This window comes from Schistocerca cancellata, chromosome 1 (assembly GCF_023864275.1).
Source record: "Schistocerca cancellata isolate TAMUIC-IGC-003103 chromosome 1, iqSchCanc2.1, whole genome shotgun sequence".
In the NCBI taxonomy this organism is placed as follows: domain Eukaryota; kingdom Metazoa; phylum Arthropoda; class Insecta; order Orthoptera; family Acrididae; genus Schistocerca; species Schistocerca cancellata.
The window spans coordinates 205,422,614-205,443,549 of record NC_064626.1 but is presented as its reverse complement, the minus strand read 5'-3'; the positions used below and the strand labels follow the sequence as shown (position 1 = coordinate 205,443,549).

The following is a 20,936-nucleotide window of genomic DNA, read 5'->3' as shown; positions in this document are numbered from 1 at the left end:
GGAGATGGAAACTCGCAAAGAATGTAGTAGCAATGGGGAGCTGCATCAGTCTGTCTTTGGACTGACCACAATAATTCGGAGATTTATCTGCAGTACTTCTTTCAGCGCACTGCCTACGAACGGAACAGTAGAAAACTGCGGCGGGGCTGTAATAGTAATACCAGAAGCACTCTTCGCGTGAGACACCGTGAGGGGAATTTGCAGAGTATGGATGTAGATGGGCACGTAAAGAACTATTGTGCAGACGAAACGCCGAAAAGTACTTTTTATAATGAAGGTAACTGAAGTGGAAAATGTGTAGTACTTTAGTCATTTGAGACGGGTGACGAACTTACGTTATTTGCAGAGATTTCGTCATGAGCTGTGCATTGAAAGTTACACTTTTTTTCGTTTTTTTAGGGATACGCAGTCTTCATTTTCTTTTTCTGTTCCACTCTATGCGTTTCGGAGCTGCAACTACATTTTCGAGGACAGCATCGACGCTTCAGGGCATTGCAGCTGCTTTAGTTTGTCACCTATCAGTGACTGAACGACACGAATTCACTAGAAACGAGTATCGGTCGAACTGAACAAACGAATACAACGTGCTAGTTGTTACCTTAAAGCGGGGTCTACATAGAGGAAAATCTTTCATAGATACACTTAAACAGCATATTGAATAAAGTACGAGGGCTGCTGGATAAGTAAGAAAAGATCGATCGCGAAATAGACACCTCAGTGAAAATCAAAACTGTTTTATTTGCAACAGTTAGCTACATATTCCAGCTACTTCTCTACAATGTCGCCGCTCACACGTAGATATGTCGTGGTGGTGTACCAATTTTTCAATACCCTCGTCGTAGAAGGCAGCCTGCTGTGCTGCCAGACAATTTTCTACGCTGGTTTGCAGGCTGTTGTCTATGCCAGGATGTCGTCTTCACCACCAGCGGTTCATCTCAGCAGAGATGACTGACTCAGAGAGCCAAGTCAGGGTTGTATGATGGGTGATCAAATACTTCCCATCGAAAACGCTACAGAAGCGTTCTCAATGCCCTGCAATGTGCGACCGAAAATTTTCTTGAAGAAGGAAATGCATGATTGTTACGTTATTGGCGTTCCATGAAATCGAGTGAAATCTCACGGGAGACACTATTTTTAGGGCATCTTTACGCGCTCAGCGTGCACTCAGAACCGAGAAGAGCGACTTGACACTACCTATCCTGGCATACAGGCACATTGCCTAAAACATATGTGCAAAGCTTCATCGAGTTTCCACTGTGGATTCAATTTCCCAACCCATCGTTTCTTACTTCCGAATAGCTCTCGTATTTTTGACGGAGCTCTATGACTCAAGTGACCGTTCATTTGTTATTCAGAGATGCGTTAAAGAAGCAAATGAGTTTCGTGTACATAAAGAGATGAAACAAAATAAAATTATTTTTTTACATTCTTGTATCCATAACACGAGAGGTGGCTTGTTTTTAAGCGTACGGAGTCAAATTACTCGCCACAACTTGCTATTTCCATTGAAAATGGGTAATTGAGACATTGAGTATGAAATGAATTGTCATTTGAGTCATCTGTCCGCCTCAGTAGCTAAGTGGTGAGTGTAGATGGCTGTCATGCGCAGCACCCGGGTTCGATTACCGGTACTGTCAAGGATTTTTTTTCTTGGTGGTAGGACTGACCCGGATGTACTCTGCGTCGTGTTGCTAATTGAAGAGCTACTACATTTGAGAGGTAGCGGCTGCAAATTATAAACGTCAACGGCCCAAAGTGCGGTGTGCAGACCCCAAGCCCCTCCATACCGCATCTGCATGACGCCGCGTGGTGGAGGATTACACGGTAGTTGGCTGACATCACGTCGTATTCAAGTCCCGATTGCGAAATTTCGTTTTTTTCCCTTAATTTGAATCAAATGGTTCAAATGGCTCTAAGCACTATGGGACTTACATCTGAGGTCATCAGTCCCCTAAACTTAGAACTACTTAAACCTAACTAACCTAAGGACATCACACACATCCATGCCCGAGGCAGGATTCGAATCTGCGACCGTAGCAGCCGCGTGGTTCCGGACTGAAGCGTCTAGAACCTCTCGGTCACCACGGACGGCTAATCTGTCACCCTGTAGAATCGTAGGTTACATCATTTGAAGTGTAAGCACGAATGTCAGGTTTTTCACATTGCAGGAGTCAGTCTTTCGGTGAAGTGAATGTGCTGCTGTTCCTGCTCCTTCAGTGGTCTTTAGTCGGAGGAGCGATGCATCTCTCCAAGCTCCTGTCCTCTGCAAGTCTCTTAATGTCTGCATAAATGCTGCAGCATTCTTACTGTGTCCACAAGTTCGTCTTCCTCCAAAATTTTCACCCGTCACCCGCTTCCTTCCGTTACCAAATTGACAACACCTTCACGCATATAAGGCCATCTCCTGTTTTATTCAGGATGCACCTTTTTTTTCAGTTAAGTTTTGCACCTCCTCATTAGTTATTTCTCCACCAAAGTGAGCAACGTTCTTCTGCAGCACCCCATTTCAAAACCTTCAACGCTCTTCTTCTCTGAACTTACTTATCGTCCACGTTTCATTTCCGTACAAGATTACAGCCCAGACACAAACTTTCAGAAGAGTGTACCAAACACTTAGATTTCTATTACTTGTTAACAAATATCTCACTTTCAGAAATGCATTTAGAGCTGTGGCTAGTGTCCATTCAACATCATCTCTACTTTGGCTACCACCAGTGATTTTCCTCCCCAAATTTGAGAACTCATAAGCTACTTCCAGTGTGTCCTAGTCTGATTCCCTCAGTATCACTCGATTCATTTTGACTACAATACATCACCTCTATTCTACTTTTTTTGACGTACGTCCAATAGTCTTTTCGAGACACTGTTCATTTTGTTCAGCAGCTCTTCCAGGCCCTTTGCCATCTGACGGTGTTTAGGATCCTCACCAGATCGGTTTAAAGGAAGACATCGAAGCAATTCAGAAGCATGCGCTTTACTTGTTACCGTAGGTTCGATCAGCAAGGAAGTATTTTGGAGATGCTTCGTGAATTCGAATGGGAGTCCTTGGAGAAAAAAATGACTCTCTTTTTGCAAGGCACGAGTGCGGAAATTCAGAGAAGCGGCATTTGAGGCAGACAACAGAACGATTCTACTGCCGTCAACGTACATCTCGCGTGTGGACCTTGAAGATAGGATGCGAGAAATTAGGGCTCGCGTGGAGGCTTCCAGACAGTCGTTTTTCCCTCGCTTTGTGAGGAAAGGGAATGATTAGTAGCGATACGTGGTACCTTACACCCTGCACCGTGGCGTGGCTGGCTGTGTATAGGTAGATGAAGAAATTAAAATGTTACGGCAAACTTCAAACCTTTTATTTCTTTTTCCTGAACTCTAATTCCCTTTCAGACTGTCCACTTGATTTCCTTTATGCTTGTTAAATGTAAAATTTTACTGTATTGCTCAGACACTGCAATCTTTGCCCATCCCTTCCGCACCACCGCTTCCGTCTCGTGCTCTTCGACCGTTACCGCTGCAGTCTGGCTTCTAAAAGTTGCAGATAATTTTCTGCTCTCTGTACTTTATCCCTGCTACCTTCAAAATATCAAAAGTCTTCTCCAGTTAGCGTTCACAAAAGTTCTCTCTAAGCCTACAAATGATAAGAATGTAGTTTCTCTTTTTTTTATTCTATCTTCTGGGATAAGTCGTAAGGTGAGTATTGTCTCGCGTCCTCCTAAGATTGATCTGCAACTCAGAAGTGATATTACAGGAGGTTGACTTCTAACAGTTTTTTTTTTTTTCGATTCTTCTGTAAACAGTTTGGGTCAGTATTTTGTAAACATGACGTGAAATCGATGACTCTGTGATATTCCCACCTGTCAGCCCCCTGCTCTTCTTGGAACAGGGATTATTATATATTTTTTAAGTCTAAGGGTGTCCGCCCTCGTGGTCTCGCGGTAGCGTTCTCGCTTCCTGAGCACGGGGTCCCGGGTTCGATTCCCGGCGGGGTCAGGGATTTTTCCTGCCTCGAGATGACTGGGTGTTGTTGTGTCGTCTTCATCATCATCATTCATCCCCATTACGGTCGGAGGAAGGCAACGGCAAACCACCTCCAATAGGACCTTGCCTAGTAAGGCGGTGCGGGTCTCCCGCATCGTTCCCCTACGCTCTGTAAAAAGAAGCATGGGACTTCATTTTCATTTTTCAAGTCTAAGGGTATTTCGCGAGGCTCATATTGAAGGTAACCACTTCACATTGTTCATTAAATCGCCTTTCTCACAATAGTAACTGTGTCGTTAATTTATTGCTAAGTGATAAACTGGAGCACATATCATGACCAAAAATGTTATTGTCTACGATAAAGTTGCAGGCTCGAAACGAGCTGGGCACACGCACACCAAGGAAAGGGTGAGTAGAGTGGGACATTGCAGACAAGTCCCCCCTGCGGGTCCGGGGATTAGAATAGGCCCGAGGTATTCCTGCCTGTCGTAAGAGGCGACTAAAAGGAGTCCATCCCCCTCACGGGGGTAGTTAGCGCCTGCGTCCGGAGACGGACGGTTCCTCGACCTATTATTGTGCTCTTTTTGGTTTTTCACTTCTCGTTTCTTCCTTCCTTTTGTTGGTTCCTTTCTTTGCTTTTCTCCACCTCACTGTCTTCCTTACTCTTTCCCTTGACTTCTCATTGCCTTCTTCTCCTTGCCTTCTTCTCCTTGCCTTCTTCTCCTTGCCTTCTTCTCCTTGCCTTCTTCTCCTTGCCTTCTTCTCCTTGCCTTCTTCTCCTTGCCTTCTTCTCCTTGCCTTCTTCTCCTTGCCTTCTTCTCCTTGCCTTCTTCTCCTTGCCTTCTTCTCCTTGCCTTCTTCTCCTTGCCTTCTTCTCCTTGCCTTCTTCTCCTTGCCTTCTTCTCCTTGCCTTCTTCTCCTTGCCTTCTTCTCCTTGCCTTCTTCTCCTTGCCTTCTTCTCCTTGCCTTCTTCTCCTTGCCTTCTTCTCCTTGCCTTCTTCTCCTTGCCTTCTTCTCCTTGCCTTCTTCTCCTTGCCTTCTTCTCCTTGCCTTCTTCTCCTTGCCTTCTTCTCCTTGCCTTCTTCTCCTTGCCTTCTTCTCCTTGCCTTCTTCTCCTTGCCTTCTTCTCCTTGCCTTCTTCTCCTTGCCTTCTTCTCCTTGCCTTCTTCTCCTTGCCTTCTTCTCCTTGCCTTCTTCTCCTTGCCTTCTTCTCCTTGCCTTCTTCTCCTTGCCTTCTTCTCCTTGCCTTCTTCTCCTTGCCTTCTTCTCCTTGCCTTCTTCTCCTTGCCTTCTTCTCCTTGCCTTCTTCTCCTTGCCTTCTTCTCCTTGCCTTCTTCTCCTTGCCTTCTTCTCCTTGCCTTCTTCTCCTTGCCTTCTTCTCCTTGCCTTCTTCTCCTTGCCTTCTTCTCCTTGCCTTCTTCTCCTTGCCTTCTTCTCCTTGCCTTCTTCTCCTTGCCTTCTTCTCCTTGCCTTCTTCTCATTGCCTTCTTCTCATTGCCTTCTCTGGTCTCCGCCTCGGCGTTTGAGACAGTCTGTCCTCTTTCTCCCTCTCTCTTCTTTTTCCTCTTCTTCCTTCCTCCCTGTGCGTGCCTGAAGGCCGACCCACGCGTTCGCACGCGTAGCCGGTGACGGGGTAACGCGTAAGTCCCCGCCCTGGGTAGACATGTAAGGCACGCGCGTACCCCCTGGTAAAGGCCAGGCCCGGGGAGGGGTGATTGCCTGAGCTGATACCTTCTGACCATGCCGATTGGTCCCTCCGTCTGTTTCTCGGGAGGTGTGACCTGAGGTGTAAACATTCACCTAAGGCGGGAGTGCCCTCTGAGAGGGTGCCCACAAGGAAGGAGCGCGCCATCGGAGACGCTGGCAATCATGGGGGATTCCTCCGCAATGGATTCTACTCCATCTCTCTCGACTTCTGCCCAAAAACGGAAACGTGACCAGCCAACAGTGACAAAAGTACTACTGCCTGCCCCACAGTTCCTCGTCGTTTCTCGATCTGAGGACGGAAAGGATTTTTCCTCTGTCAACCCTTTCGTTATTCAGAAGGGCGTAGATGCCATAGCCGGATCTGTCAAATCTTGTACCAGGTTGCGTAACGGTACCTTATTACTAGAAACTGAGAGTGCCTTTCAGGCACAAAAACTGCTTCGGGCCACACTCCTGTACACGTTCCCTGTCCGGGTGGAGGCCCACCGAACTTTGAATTCGTCTCGTGGTGTAGTGTATACTAGCTCCCTCGACGGATTGACTGACGAGGAGCTTCAATCTTTCCTCGATGAGCAGGGCGTGACGGCTGTCCATAGGGTCATGAAAAAGGTCAACAATGACCTTGTACCGACCCGGACACTTTCCTTGACCTTCGATAGTGTAAAGCTGCCATCGCGCATCAAGGCGGGCTACGAGGTTATTTCTGTTCGCCCCTATGTCCCGACACCTACGCGCTGCTACCAGTGTCAGCGTTTCAATCACACTCGACAGTCTTGTTCCAATGCGGCTAAATGTGTCACTTGTGGCAGGGATACCCATGAGGGTGACTGTCCACCTCCGTCTCCTCGTTGTGTGAACTGTCAGGGTGACCATGCCGCATCCTCCCGCGACTGTCCTGTCTATAAGGAAGAACGCTGTATCCAAGAAATTCGGGTCAAAGAGAAAGTGTCCACCTCGGCTGCTCGCAAGCTATTGGCTAGTAGGAAGCCCACGCTGCTCCCAGCGGGGAAATACAGTACTGTCCTCGCCTCTCCTCGGACTACCAGGGAGGTAGCAACCCAGACATGCGATCTGCCCTTCAGCACCACGGTCGTCCGTTCGGCCAGTGCTAAGATCGCGCGGTCGACGTCTCCTCTTCCTCCCATCACCCCACAGACACCAGCCCCTTCATCAGCTTCTGCTAAGACGAAGACCCCGAAGTCAGATGCACGGGCCTTCAAGAAGGAACCATCCCGTGCAGACTTCCTCCGTACCTCGACCTCCCAGCCTTCGACCGGTACTTCCACCAAACGTCCTTCCAAAAAGGCTCATAGGAAGCACAGTTCTCCTTCTCCGCCACGGCGCATTTCTTCTCCTGCGCCACCCAGCGGTTGCCGCCCCAGGCCGTCATCCGTTTCGCCTGGCCGCACCGCTGGTAGCCGTACATCTGGCCGTTCACCGGCGGAGGAAGCTCCCCCTCCCGGCCATCCTCCCGAGATGGCCAATGAACCTATAGACCCAATGGACGATGACTGTCCGCCTACTGATAGCGGCGGCAGTGCTCGCTCGAAGCCTGGCCCTCAGCGGCCTTCGAGGTGACCCCCTTCTTTCATCTTCCTTTTCTTACGATGGCACTTATTCACTGGAATATTCGCAGCATTCGCTCCAACCGAGAGGACTTGAAGTTGCTGCTCCGCTTGCACCGTCCGCTCGTCGTAGCCCTCCAGGAAACGAAGCTACGACCATGCGATCAAATTGCCTTGGCACACTACACCTCTGTGCGTCTTGACCTACCCCCTGTGGTAGGTATCCCAGCTCATGGAGGGGTTATGTTGCTGGTCTGGGATGATATTTACTACGATCCCATCACGTTGCACACCGGCCTGCAGGCAGTTGCAATCCGCATTACTCTCCCCACTTTTACGTTTTCCTTTCGTACCGTTTACACTCCATCGTCATCTGCCGTTACCAGGGCAGACATGATGCAACTTATTGCTCAGCTACCTGCACCATTTTTGTTAACTGGAGACTTCAATGCCCACCATCCCCTTTGGGGCTCTCCAGCATCCTGCCCGAGGGGCTCCTTGTTAGCAGACCTTTTCAACCAGCTCACTCTTGTCTGCCTCAATACTGGCGCCCCTACTTTTCTTTCGGACACATCTCACACCTATTCCCATTTAGACCTCTCTATATGTACTCCCCAACTTGCACGCCGGTTTGAGTGGTATGCACTTTGATACGTATTCGAGCTACCACTTCTCGTGTGTTATCCATCTCCTGCAGCATACCCCCTCTCCGTGCTCCTCTAGTTGGACCATCTCCAAGGCAGACTGGGGGCTCTTCTCTTCCAGGGCGACCTTTCAGGATCAAACCTTCACAAGCTGCGATCGTCAGGTCGCACACCTCACGGAAGTCATTCTCGCTGCTGCTGAATATTCCATCCCTCACCCTACTTCTTCTCCACGTCGCGTACCGGTCCCCTGGTGGACCGCAGCATGTAGAGACGCTTTACGTGTTCGTCGACGTGCTTTACGCACCTTTAAACGCCACCCTACAGTGGCGAATTGTATTAATTATAAACGATTACGTGCTCAGTGTCGTCGTATTATTAAAGAAAGCAAGAAAGCCAGCTGGGCTGCTTTCACAAGCACCTTCAACAGTTTTACTCCTCCTTCTGTTGTCTGGGGTAGCCTGCGCCGGCTATCTGGCACTAAGGTCCACTCCCCAGTTTCTGGCTTGAAGGTCGCGAATGACGTCCTTGTGGCCCCTGAGGCTGTCTCCAATGCCTTCGGCCGCTTTTTCGCAGAGGTTTCGAGCTCCGCTCATTACCACCCTGCCTTCCTCCCCCGCAAACAGGCAGAGAAGGCTAGGCCACCTAACTTCCGCTCCTCGAATTGTGAAAGTTATAATGCCCCATTCACCATGCGGGAACTCGAAAACGCACTTGGCCGATCACGGTCCTCCGCTCCAGGGCCTGATTCTATTCATATTCAGATGCTGAAGAACCTTTCTCCTGCGGGTAAAGGTTTTCTTCTTCGTACATACAATCGCATCTGGATTGAGGGACATGTTCCCGCATGCTGGCGCGAGTCTATTGTTGTCCCGATTCCTAAGCCGGGGAAGGACAAGCACTTGCCTTCCAGTTATCGACCTATCTCGCTTACCAGCTGTGTCTGTAAAGTGATGGAGCGAATGGTTAACTCTCGATTGGTTTGGCTGCTCGAGTCTCGACGCCTACTTACCAATGTACAATGTGGATTTCGTAGGCGCCGCTCTGCTGTTGACCATCTGGTTACCTTGTCGACCTTCATTATGAATAACTTCTTGCGGAAGCGCCCGACCGCGGCTGTGTTCTTTGATTTGGAGAAGGCTTACGACACCTGTTGGAGGGCGGGCATTCTCCGCACCATGCATACATGGGGCCTTCGCGGTCGCCTCCCTTTTTTTATTCGTTCCTTTTTAATGGATCGACAGTTCAGGGTACGTGTGGGTTCTGTCCTGTCCGACACCTTTCGCCAGGAGAATGGGGTGCCACAGGGCTCAGTTTTGAGCGTCGCTCTCTTCGCCATCGCGATCAATCCAATAATGGATTGCCTCCCAGCTGATGTATCAGGCTCCCTTTTTGTGGACGATTTTACCATCTATTGCAGCGCGCAGTGTACACGTGTCCTGGAGCGCTGTCTTCAGCGTTCTCTTGACCGTCTTTACTCCTGGAGTGTCGCCAATGGCTTCCGTTTTTCTGCCGAGAAGACGGTCTGTATTAACTTCTGGCGCTACAAAGAGTTTCTCCCACCGTCCTTACGACTCGGTCCCGTTGCTCTCCCAATCGTGGAGACAACCAAATTTTTAGGCCTTACATTTGACAGGAAACTTAGCTGGTCTCCACATGTGTCATATTTGGCCGCCCGTTGTACCCGTTCTTTAAATGTCCTCCGTGTTCTCAGTGGTATGTCGTGGGGAGCGGATCGAACCGTCCTACTTCGTCTATATCGGTCGATCGTCCGCTCCAAGCTGGATTATGGGAGCTTCGTATACTCCTCTGCACGGCCATCCATCTTACGCCGCCTCAACTCCATACAACATCGGGGTTTACGACTTCCGATCGGAGCATTTTATACTAGTCCCGTAGAGAGTCTTCATGCTGACGCTGGCGAATTGCCACTCACCTACCGGCGCGATATACTGCTTTGTCGGTATGCCTGTCGGCTACTGTCAATGCCCGACCATCCGTCTTATCGTTCCTTTTTTGACGACTCTCTCGACCGTCAATACGGGTTGTATGTCTCTGCCCTGCTACCCACTGGAGTTCGCTTTCGTCGCCTCCTTCAACACCTTAATTTTTCACTCCCTGCAACCTTTCGAGTGGGCGAGAGCCACACGCCACCTTGGCTCCAGGCTCAGGTCCGCGTTCACCTTGACCCCAGCTCGCTCCCAAATGAGGTCACCCCCGGTTCGGTCTACCACTCCCGTTTTTTGGAACTTCGTTCGAAGTTCATCAATTTGACTTTCATTTATACACATGGCTCTAAGACCAATGAGGGGGTCGGGTGTTCCTTTATTGTCGGGGCACAAAGTTTCAGATACCAGCTCCATGGCCATTGTTCGGTCTTCACAGCTGAGCTCTTTGCCCTCTACCAGGCTGTTCTTTACATCTGGCGCCACCGACATTCTGCTTATGTCATCTGCTCAGATTGCCTGAGCGCCATCCAGAGCCTCAGTGATCTGTACCCGGTTCACCCTTTCGTACACCGGATCCAACGCTCTCTTCAGCAGCTGGTGGACGTCGGTTCTCCGGTTAGCTTTATGTGGGTTCCTGGCCATGTCGGTATCCCTGGGAACGAAGCTGCAGATGCCGCGGCCAAGGCTGCGGTCCTCCAGCCTCGGACAGCTTCTTGTTGTGTCCCTTCGTCCGATTTTAGCAGGGTCATTTGTCGGCGCGTTGTGTCGCTGTGGCATGCCGATTGGGCTGCACTTACCGACAACAAGCTTCGGGCCTTAAAACCTCTTCCCGTGGCTTGGACGTCCTCCTCACGCCCTTCTCGGCGGGAGGAGGTCGTTTTAGCAAGGTTACGAATTGGACACTGCCGGTTCAGCCATCGCCATCTGCTGACGGCTGCGCCTGCGCCGTTCTGCCCATGTGGGCACTTGCTGACGGTTAGACACATTTTAATGTCCTGTCCAGATCTTAACATACTGCGCCTAGATCTTAACCTGCCAAGTACTTTCGATGCCATTTTAGCGGATGACCCACGAGCAGCTGCTCGTGTTCTTCGTTTTATCAATTTGACAAACCTCGCTAAGGACATTTGATGATGCTGTTTTTTAATCCTATGCCTGTCAGTCTGTCTTTTATCGTGTTTTCCCTTTTAGTTGTTGTTGTCAACTTGTGCCTCGCGGTGCGTTCTTAGAGTAGTCAGGGCGCTAATGACCATTGAAGTTGTGCGCCCTAAAACCACAAAAAAAAAATTGCAGAAAAGTGGATGTGACATCATGACAATGCCTCTTGTTACACGACCAGTTAACTCGCGGTATTTTTTGCATTCCTGTTGTTCCAGAGTCGCACTGTTGACCTGATTTGAGTCGCTGCGACGTTTGTTTTCCCGAAATTGAAAAAATTTTTGAAAGTACGTCATTTTCGGACTCTGGAGAACATTCAAAAGAATGTGACTGACATGTTAAAAGCCCTGTCATTTGAAGCGTTTCAGAGCTGCTGCCAAGACTGGAAATGACGACTCCGCCGATGTATAGCTGCTGAAGGGAACTAGTTTGAAGAGGATATTATTATTGTATCAAAAAATAGCTTTGGTGGATAAAAATAAGTGCCACTAGTTTTCTCGCTTATTTCGTTTATTTTGTCGTGCTTGCTTCTCCCGTGATGTGTTTTTGTTTCGAAAGTGTAGCACAATGTTGTAACTTCGTCAATTTCAATATTAAATTTTTCGCTATTCTGATTTCTACGCGTTACAAAATGTTGGTGTTGGTCACGCAATCCTCGGTACCTCGCGTGCGAGCTTACTGATTTCTTCTCAGTGTACGGAGTGAGGAAGGGATTCGTGCACAGAGTGCAACAGTACCGGCATAGGGAGTCGTGATGTTCGGCGGGTCAGCACCGCTGCGCGCTCGACTTGGCAGTACGCGTGCGTGCCGCGGCTGCGCCGTGGCGCTGCTGTCGCCCGAGCGTACGATCAATGGGCGCTCGCTGCCGGACTCCGGGCGAGCGCACCTCTGGAACCAGGCGCAGACAGTCGTCGCCGGCCTCCCAGAGCAGTGCATCGCACACGCCTCCCTCCCGCTGCGAAGCTCAGTATCGCGCTCTGCCGGCCACCGGCTCTCCTGTCATCTCCTCACCGCACGGCACACAGGTATGCTGCGCCGTTTCTCAGCGTCGTTAGCTTAACATCTACTGCTTCTGTCGGTCTGCACAAGGCACGGACGCCACGGGAGGGCACCTCGCTTTATTCTCGCTACTGCGCATTCACCACGGCAGCGTTCAAAACTAAGACAGGTGAACACTCTCCAGCTGTAAAGTGAAATTTAAAGCCGGATGATCAATTTACCGGAAGCAAGGAAATTTTGCTTCATCTCTACGGTGTTGTCAGGAGATGAGACGCATAAGTGCTTTTACGGATGTATCTGGAACTGGAACGTTCAGATGTTCATTGATCGGGTCGCGAAAGCGGCGTTAGAATGAAGTGTCAGCTCAAAGCTCTTCACAGCCGAAACAGAGAGATTGTCGAGACGTTCAGCAGTTTGAGCACGATTTCTGAAAGGGAGCTGTTTTCCGTGCAGTTTCTCGCCGTACAGTAACGCCGAAACTCTAGAAATGCGAAAGGTTGACTCGTAGACGGTATATTTTGACGCGTCCAACAGATAACGATTGCGAACCAAACTATTGGACAGTCTCGAAAAGAGTCCAAGTAGCTTTCACAAGAACAGCGCTCGCAACATGTGGACACACCAGATCAGTTCGGCTGGGGAAAGACGTCACTTTTCTACCAACCCCGTTGTCAAACTCGGTGACCGCTTCTTGGTCAACTTTGGCTAAACGAAGCATTCAAACGTTCACCACCTCAAGTCGGTTTTGACAGACAGTATTAGAGGCTCCGTCCAAAAGAGAGAAGAATTGTTTGCAGTTGTATGCGGAGGAGATGAAGCCTCCAGATGCTCGCGACCCAATCATAACGTGAGAAAGTACCTTCTTACACTCCTTGTTACTTCGAACCACCCTTCCCGCAATTCTGTAAAACTGAGGAATTGAAAACGCGTTTTGTCCGAAGGTCCGAATCTCTTCCTGAAGACTTTATTCGATGTGTTCTACGCCAACATTGTTCAGGCTGTCAATAGCAGAGGTGGGCGTGTCGGAATTAGGCCGCGCCTGCTGTCCGGTTCTTGCTTGCCGTCTTTCCGCCGCGTGTCCCCGGTATGCACAGGACGCCGTCCTTGGGCAGTATCGCGGCCGTGTTATCGCGGCACCACCGAGGATCGCCCACGGCCAGCCTAGCGGGCCGCCTTCTGCCGGTTCTGTGGCGCTACGGCTCGACCTTTCGCTGCGCAGACTCAGAGATTTTCGTGCTCGTGACGTCATTCGTTGATCACGCGCGTCTGCCGGCGGCATGCTGCTGCCTATACGTTCCTTCTCACGTCAACCGGAAATGTCGTGCCCTCGCTCTCTGAAAGCTATTGTCGGTACGCGGCATATTTAGGCTGCACGTGGCTGAATACGAAGATAAGAAATTAAACACCGGCCAACCACTAAACCGACATTATTGAAATAATTTTCCTCTGATTTCCAATACCGATACCAGACTCCCACAACTGATCCTAAGTAAAGCTCCAGTACATTTATAAACATGCAAACGCATTGCTAATATTTTTTTAATGAAATTTCCGGCACTAGACGGTATAGATCTTTTATTCTGCTGCATGATTTCGGCCTTTGGCCATTTTCAAATACCATAATGTAGGGCATGATCACACTTCTATAAACGAAATCCTCGTCCAGATGTATTAAACATCGTTGTATAATGCCAGACAATCTGTGAACTTGTTCTCATTTTAATGACGTGACACCATTATATAACAAAGTTTAATATATTCTGACGATGATTTCATTTGTAGAAGGCAGATCATGCCCAATGAACGCACAGAGGCTGACGTCATGATTGTACGGTCGAATCAACGATGTGTACAGTCAAATGGAGGAACTTTTTAAATGAAAGTATTACTTCACTGTGGCCCCAAACAACAAAATTATCAGCATTGCTGAAGGCTTCTTACACACGTTTCAGTGCCACATTCCTTTAAAGTGAAAAATTTCTGTAAAAAAACTGAAAATTCCATTGCTATTTACGAAGTATATGTACTGAAATTTATGAATGATGCACCTGAACTGAAGTCTCCTCCTGTCACAGAAGCAGCACACACAACACTGATATTTAACTGTTATAGTGCTCTGTTTCTTGTACATGCTCGATTAAAACACATGACTGGCATCCGTACATTAATAATATTCACGTGTTCCATTACGTAACCTTGTAAAATAGTAACGAAATTAATGTTCAACCTTAAATAATAATTTTTAGTTTTCACTATAGGGGATGTCTGTAAAATGCGCGCAATACACTGTCATAAATGCTTTCTTATTATCCCTGGCGCCGTCTGACGTGTACTGTAAAGCCTGGTTTACAGCTGAGCAAACAGAGGCGAAACAGCATCAGAGGACGAAATTTCTCTCTAGTGTAAGCGGTAAGCGAGCGTGAGCGAATTGCATTCTGCCTATTCGGTTCGAATTAGCTATGTAATTATATGGGTGGTGTATGCCATGTTATCGATTTTTTATGAATAAAAGTGGGTTACCGGAGTTGATGTTATGTGATCTCTAAAACAGAAAAGCTTTATAACACACTTTATCAAGTAGCCTGTGTCTCGTGTTTATATTTCACATTTCATTAATCATATTTTGACACACTCTAACCTTGTACGTCCGTCAATGAAATCCCTGAAGTGCTTCTGATATGTCGCAGACATCAGAAACATACTTGAGATTACTGAAATTCGTAACAACCACTAATGGCTATGCCTGCAGTTGCCGATAACAAAAGTGCAAGTGCTAGCCTTTCTTCAGGTTGTTTCGGTCGTCGATAATTAGTGTTCGGTTTTTAAATTTCTTCCTCAGTTGCAGTGAGAACCCAGCGAATACTAAGGAGCACTGCAGCAGCAATTCAGTGTTAACTCCACTACTTCCACACTTACGCACAGATTCACGAACTTAAATCTTGCGTAATATCGCCTACTTCATCAAAAACAGTGCGCTCGCCATACAAAATCATACTCTCTCAGTACATGGTTCGCATCGTGACTCTAACTATATTCTGTTCTACACTGCGTCCCGATTACTAGTGCCAGCAAATAATAACGCAGATTTGTTCGTTATTTCCTGTTCTCTCCCGTCCCCTCCAGTGTAAACGCTTGTTCCAGACACAAGCGAACGGTAGCGACACTGGCGAAGTGTCTACGAATACTTGTTCGCTTGTCTTCCACTGTCTCCGACATAAGCCAGGCTTAAGAGTGGACAGGGGTAACCCGCAGAAAGCATAATAATGATCGTTTTATAACTTCACGTATATTTTCCTTGCTGTAATACAGTATAATATTTATGTAGGTTCCAGAACGTTCCAGATGGGTTTCGCTTTTTATATCAAAGACAACTTCAGTTGAATTTTTTCTGGAATTGCACTGTTTCGTTTTTACTTACAATGAACTGTATAAAATTTATAACTGAAAAGAAAACGGTGTTATACATAACGTCCACTGCAGATGCCTTGAAATATAAAATGCAAAATTCGTCGGGAATGTAAATAAATATTATATTGTGGCAAGAAGAAGGCGTTTGAAGTTATAAAACGAATAGTAAGAAAAGAATTTGAATAACTCATCAATTTATGGGTTGGCAGTCGTTTCTCGAACACGCTATCTAACACCAGCTTCCGTCATTCGGTTCTAACTCCATCACTACGCCCTCCTTTGTTCGCGTTATGCGACGTCATCAGGTTGGAAGAGGAATGGCTAGTGTGTTTCCACGCTACGTGCTAATAGGGCTCTGTGATTCAGCACGGGTAGATTTCCTGTCACAGAGCGACGTGGCGCAGTTGTTAGTACAATGGACTCGCATTCGGGAGGTCGACGGTTCAAAACCATATCTGGCCATCCGGATTTAGGTTTTCTGTAATTTCTCTAAATCGCTCCAGGCAAATGCCGGGCTGATTCCTTTGAAAAGGCACGGCCGATTCCCCGATTCCCCCCCCCCCCCTCTCCATCTTGGACACCATAAGAGCCTGTGCTCCATCTCTAATGACCTCGATGTCGACAGGACGTTAAACCCAGTATTCCTTCCTTTGTATTTCCTGCCCTCATAGTTATCACAGTGTAACGCCAGCGGGGTCTTCTCCACAAGACATGTAGACGAAAGGTACATTAAACTCCATGTTAAGCATGTCAAATAACTGCACAGTTTAGAAACAAAATTTCTCTGTATTTTCTGTAAAGTTTCGTTGATCAATCTTTAACCATCTGATGTTACCGGTCGGTAGAACTCCGTCGCACGGTCCAGTAGAATTGGCGAAAGTTACCAACGGGTGCAACTGATGCGACTGAACCTTAACCGAACGACCCCCCCCCCCCTTTCCTCCCACGGTAAAAGCTTCGAAGTGTTTTCTCCGGAAGAGTATGTGAATGTATGTATAACGAACAAACTCCAGATTTCACTTGCCGGGATGTACGCGGAACTGGTGTATCACATAAGTAGGCCAATGTTAAAACAAGGACGTAGGGCACTATCACAAGGCCATGACGTCACTGTCGATTTAGAAGAGAGATAAGTGCGCTGGAGATTTATATTATCCCCTAAATAGCAACTTGAATTGGTTAGTTTCCTTAAAAACTTGCGTCAGCTTGATTTGTTTCTGTCGAGAGAGAGAGAGAGAGAGAGAGAGAGAGAGAGAGAGAGAGAGAGAGAGAGAGAGAGAGACTGACGAAGCATTGGAGGACGATATGCAAAACGAGGTAGCGTCTGAACTTGACGTGGTGAAAGTTGCGACTAACCTCAGACGATCTGAGAGTGTTCTGTAACATGAAGAATCCGCGTATTGATCAAATCAGCAGGGATAGTTGCAACGTGAGGTATTGCACAATTGTTGCAACGGCGAAGAAGCGTTTAAAGTCTGACAATAGCAGAAATCGATGAACTGCGAAAGTAATTTTTTCGGTGTAATATAAACAGAGTGTGACTTGTTGCCACAGTTCAAACTTTTATTTATGCTTTCTTGTCAGGTGCGAGTAGCAGTAACTGTAAATGTCTTTTATACTATCTCTTGCTATGGGTTATGGAACTTATTTCTTCGTAATTTAGCAAAAGTTGGCGTAAAAAAATAATCGCGCAGTGTATAGATTGTGTATGTATAGTAAGACAACGTTTCCCGTGAAATGTTAAGTGATTGACAACCTGTTTCACATAGCGAACAATTGCAAGGTGCTCGTTAAGTGTGACGTGGTTTGTAACCACCGAGGTAATTTTAACCTAAATTATTCACGATTACTTTGTTCTTCTTAGATTGCAGAGCTGCAGTTCTCAAAGAGACAAATTTAGTGCTGTAACCATTTAATACGTACGCAAATTAAGGGTTAAAAAAGACCGATGAAGCTGGGAATTATTTTGTTCTTGTGGGGGATTGGTATCATCAGGAAGCTTACGGCACTCTCAACGGAAAGATGCAGATCACAAACATAAGATAGTATTCAGAACATTGTAATGAAGTGAATATAAACCACTGTCTATGCACCCCAGGTTTGTTGAGAAGTATGTCAAAATTCATTTTAAGATTCCGTTAGAGTGAGTCTGGACAATAAAAGAAAAATATTGCTCACCAGAATTGTGCGCACTTGGCGGTGTACATAGATCGGCGGTTAGAAAAGTGAGAGATCTGAACATACATCGTACTTGTAATGTTTGGTACCCGCAGACTTTCTTCCAACATTTAATGAAATTTGTGGTTCTAAAGAGTTCTAAAGCCGTTGACGGACGATAGTTTTAGATCTTCCAGAACGAGACTTAACTGCTGTTCTGTACTTAATGGCAATAAGTTGAAAGTGTACTTTGTTTCAACAGGACATGGCGTTGCAAATAAATTAATTTTTAAATTGAGGAATGGTCTTTCGTTGTTAGACCAAAAGACTTCCCTCTTTTTCTTCGTACATGGCATTATTCGTAAAGACTATAGTGTTAATCATTATTACTTCATTGAGAATTTTACATGCCCCCTTTCTTTTTAAAGGTGTAAAAGTAGTTGTAGTATATGATGCAACAACGTATTTTTTTCCGAACACTGTACTGTAAAGTAACTTCGGCGTACCACCAAACTTTCGTGGCGTACGCAGTGGATCCACTGCATGTCTTTCAAATATTCTGGAAGGAAATATAGTTTGCTAAAGTATCTCACTTCCCAACGACTCAGTTTCAGGTAGTATTTCATTCAGCCTCATAACACTTCATTTTCAAGGTATTTTTACACCTTAATTTCTTGTTAAATATCGAAACACTGAAGAGCGTTATTTTATCCGTGTAGGATCTTGTGAACCCCGCGGCCGTTAATAATTGGCGAATGACGCAACCAGCCACAAATACTTTTTAAATGTTTTACATTAATGCCATACCCCGTTTCGGGCTAACATGCCCATCTTCGGAGGGCTAATATTTTTAGTTTCAGAGATTTTTTGGCTAAAAGCATCTCCTATGCTCCCACATTGAATTTCACACATCATACACGTTATTAAGTGTGCCACAGTAATTTATTTGCAATGTGTACTCGGTGTGGAATTAGACAACATGTACATCAACCTGGAAAACAACTTGGACCACAAAAAAACTACTGGAACTAATGTAAATGAATGCAACTATTTTGCGTCATATACAAATAAATGCAAGCAGTTTGGCATATTTTTATTAATGAAACAACTTACAAAGTTGCTCCAAATACTCAATTTTCCTGTGCAGTGCGGGAACAGATGACATGCTGTTGGCCAAAACATCTGTGTAAAAAATTTGCCGTACGAAGATGGATATGGTAGTGCACGGTGCGCGCATTTCGCCCCGTCGAAGATTCGAGTCCTCCCTCGGGCTTGGGTATGTGTGTTGTCTTTGGCGTAAGTTAGTTAAGTAGTGTGTGAGCTTAGGGACCGATCACCTCAGCAGTTTGGTCCCGTAGTAACTTACCACAAATTTCCGATTTCGTAGTTTCACGTCGCCATTTACTTTGTAAACATTTGCCACGCAGTAATCAGTTTATTATTGTCCTGAAGACGAGGAAGTACAAAAAAAATGGCTCTGAGCACTATGGGACTCAACATCTTAGGTCATAAGTCCCCTAGAACTTAGAACTACTTAAACCTAACTAACCTAAGGACATCACACACACCCATGCCCGAGGCAGGATTCGAACCTGCGACCGTAGCAGTCCCGCGGTTCCGGACTGCAGCGCCAGAACCGCTAGACCACCGCGGCCGGCGAAGTACAAAATGTCAGAAGCAAAACGTAAGCAACTTTGCTATTTCCTTCACACTTAATTAGCAACAGGCACTTAAGTTTCAACAGACGGTTCAGGGATAGAAATAAATTATACTACACAAGATACAGTTTCAGACTTAAATATGAAATGTCGATTCAATTGTTCTGTGATACCTAAAGTCAGGTGCGGAAAAATTGTGGGGGATAATAAAACCGTGAATGTTTCTTTACCTTCGGGAACACGTGTAACATTAATAATGCCGAGATCGCTGCATCTACATTTATAGTCTGCAAGCTAACTTGTGCACTGTGGCGGAGGTTACTGTGTGCAACAATGAGAGTTCCCCTTTTCCTGTTCCAACTGCGAGAGGCGCGAGGGAAGAATGATTTTTGGCAAACCTAGGTATTAGTTCTAATTTCTCGCAGTTTCTTGTTATGACGAGGAGAAAGATTATTTGACGCTCCTATTAACATACGCACTCGGAAATTTAACTGTAAACTCAGAGATGGGGATTTCACGGGTACTAAATGAAGCTGTGAGAAACCCTGTGACTTTTTTATTTATTTTTTTATTTATTTATTTTTTATTTAGATCTTCTCTATTCCCGGTGTCTGTCATATCTGTTAGGCCACCTTCTTTGTCGGTGGAGTACATATTCTGAGGATTGTTCCCATATGAATTAAACTGGCATCTGCCTTTTGTACAGTTGGTTTTGTCTGTTAACACGCTTCATGTACAGTTACCTATAGGGTTTTGTTTCAAAGCATTGCTAGCCGAGAATGAAATAATGTTGAAATTGTGAGAGTAAGTTACAGGCCCAGGGCATACTGACTAAAGTCTTTGGCATTTCGTTTGAGTAGCCTTGGCTTTATTTGGAATCAGACTGTGTGTTCCTCTTCGTCCCTCGCCACGCACACCCCTAAAAAAATGACATACAGATGGAGTAGTAATATGTATAGCTAATAAGCAGACTGGCTGCCGTGGAGTCTGTCGGATGTTAGCTGAGTTGAGCTAGCACTGTCCAGGCCGAGCGTGACTCACGTTTCCTCTTAGCACCTTACGTAGTCACTCTGCAACCTGCGTCTGAATTAAACGGAAGATGTTAGTATTACATTTCACGTCTGACATATTGATAAGTACAGCTTAAGGGGCAAGCGGGTATTAAATTCCAGGTACGAAATTGCAATGCCTTTGTTCTGAAAAAGTACGTTTCACTGCGGCGACTACGGCTTCCATGAAAGACAAGAAATGTATTCGCAGTTGAGAAAATTAATCACTTGTGGCTGTATAATGGAATGACAGTGGAAATTTCTGCCGGACCGGGACTCGAACCCGGATGTCCCGCTTCTTGCGAACGGTCACCTTAATCCCTTCGGCTATCCGAACACGACTCACGACCAGACCCAAACTTCCATGTGTCGTCTTCCACAAGTGGTTTTATTGGTTATAGCTACTCTCGGCATACACTTTCCTCTAAACCCTGGCAGTGTTTTTCCTTCATATTATTGCGCATTTTAGTTATAAGTTTTCTGTTGAAGGTCGTTACAAAAATTATTTTTATCAAAATGTTATCTGCAGCTTTTCAAACCTAACCATATTTGCTTTTATTCTTTTGTCCTGAACATAAAAGTAACAAGGCATTGGATTCTCGTCTTTGTCATTAGCACATGCACATTAGTTTGGATTTTTTCGCCTGAAGTCGGTGTTTAATAAGAT

The 20,936-nt window shown here is 46.4% G+C and overlaps 2 protein-coding genes across 5 annotated transcripts in view; one reads left to right on the top strand and one right to left on the bottom strand.

Annotated features, from left to right (window-relative positions):
* LOC126164033 (repetin-like) overlaps positions 1-11,934 on the bottom strand; it is a 61,667-nt gene extending 49,733 nt beyond the window's left edge. Inside the window, exons 1-2 of the mRNA XM_049920209.1 lie at positions 11,736-11,934; positions 4,774-5,336 (exon numbers count right to left, since the gene is read on the bottom strand). Coding sequence (XP_049776166.1) covers positions 4,774-5,336; positions 11,736-11,934 — 762 coding nt within the window. The remainder of the gene's footprint in view (positions 1-4,773; positions 5,337-11,735) is intronic.
* LOC126168779 (synaptosomal-associated protein 25) overlaps positions 1-20,936 on the top strand; it is a 405,535-nt gene that overhangs the window by 131,587 nt on the left and 253,012 nt on the right. Inside the window, exon 1 of one of the 4 annotated variants that reach the window (XM_049920589.1) lies at positions 11,882-12,023. The exons of the other annotated variants lie outside the window; for them this stretch is intronic. The gene's annotated coding sequence lies outside the window, so the exon portion shown is untranslated. Of the gene's footprint in view, positions 1-11,881; positions 12,024-20,936 lie in introns of those variants that run through there. 4 annotated transcript variants of the gene reach the window in all.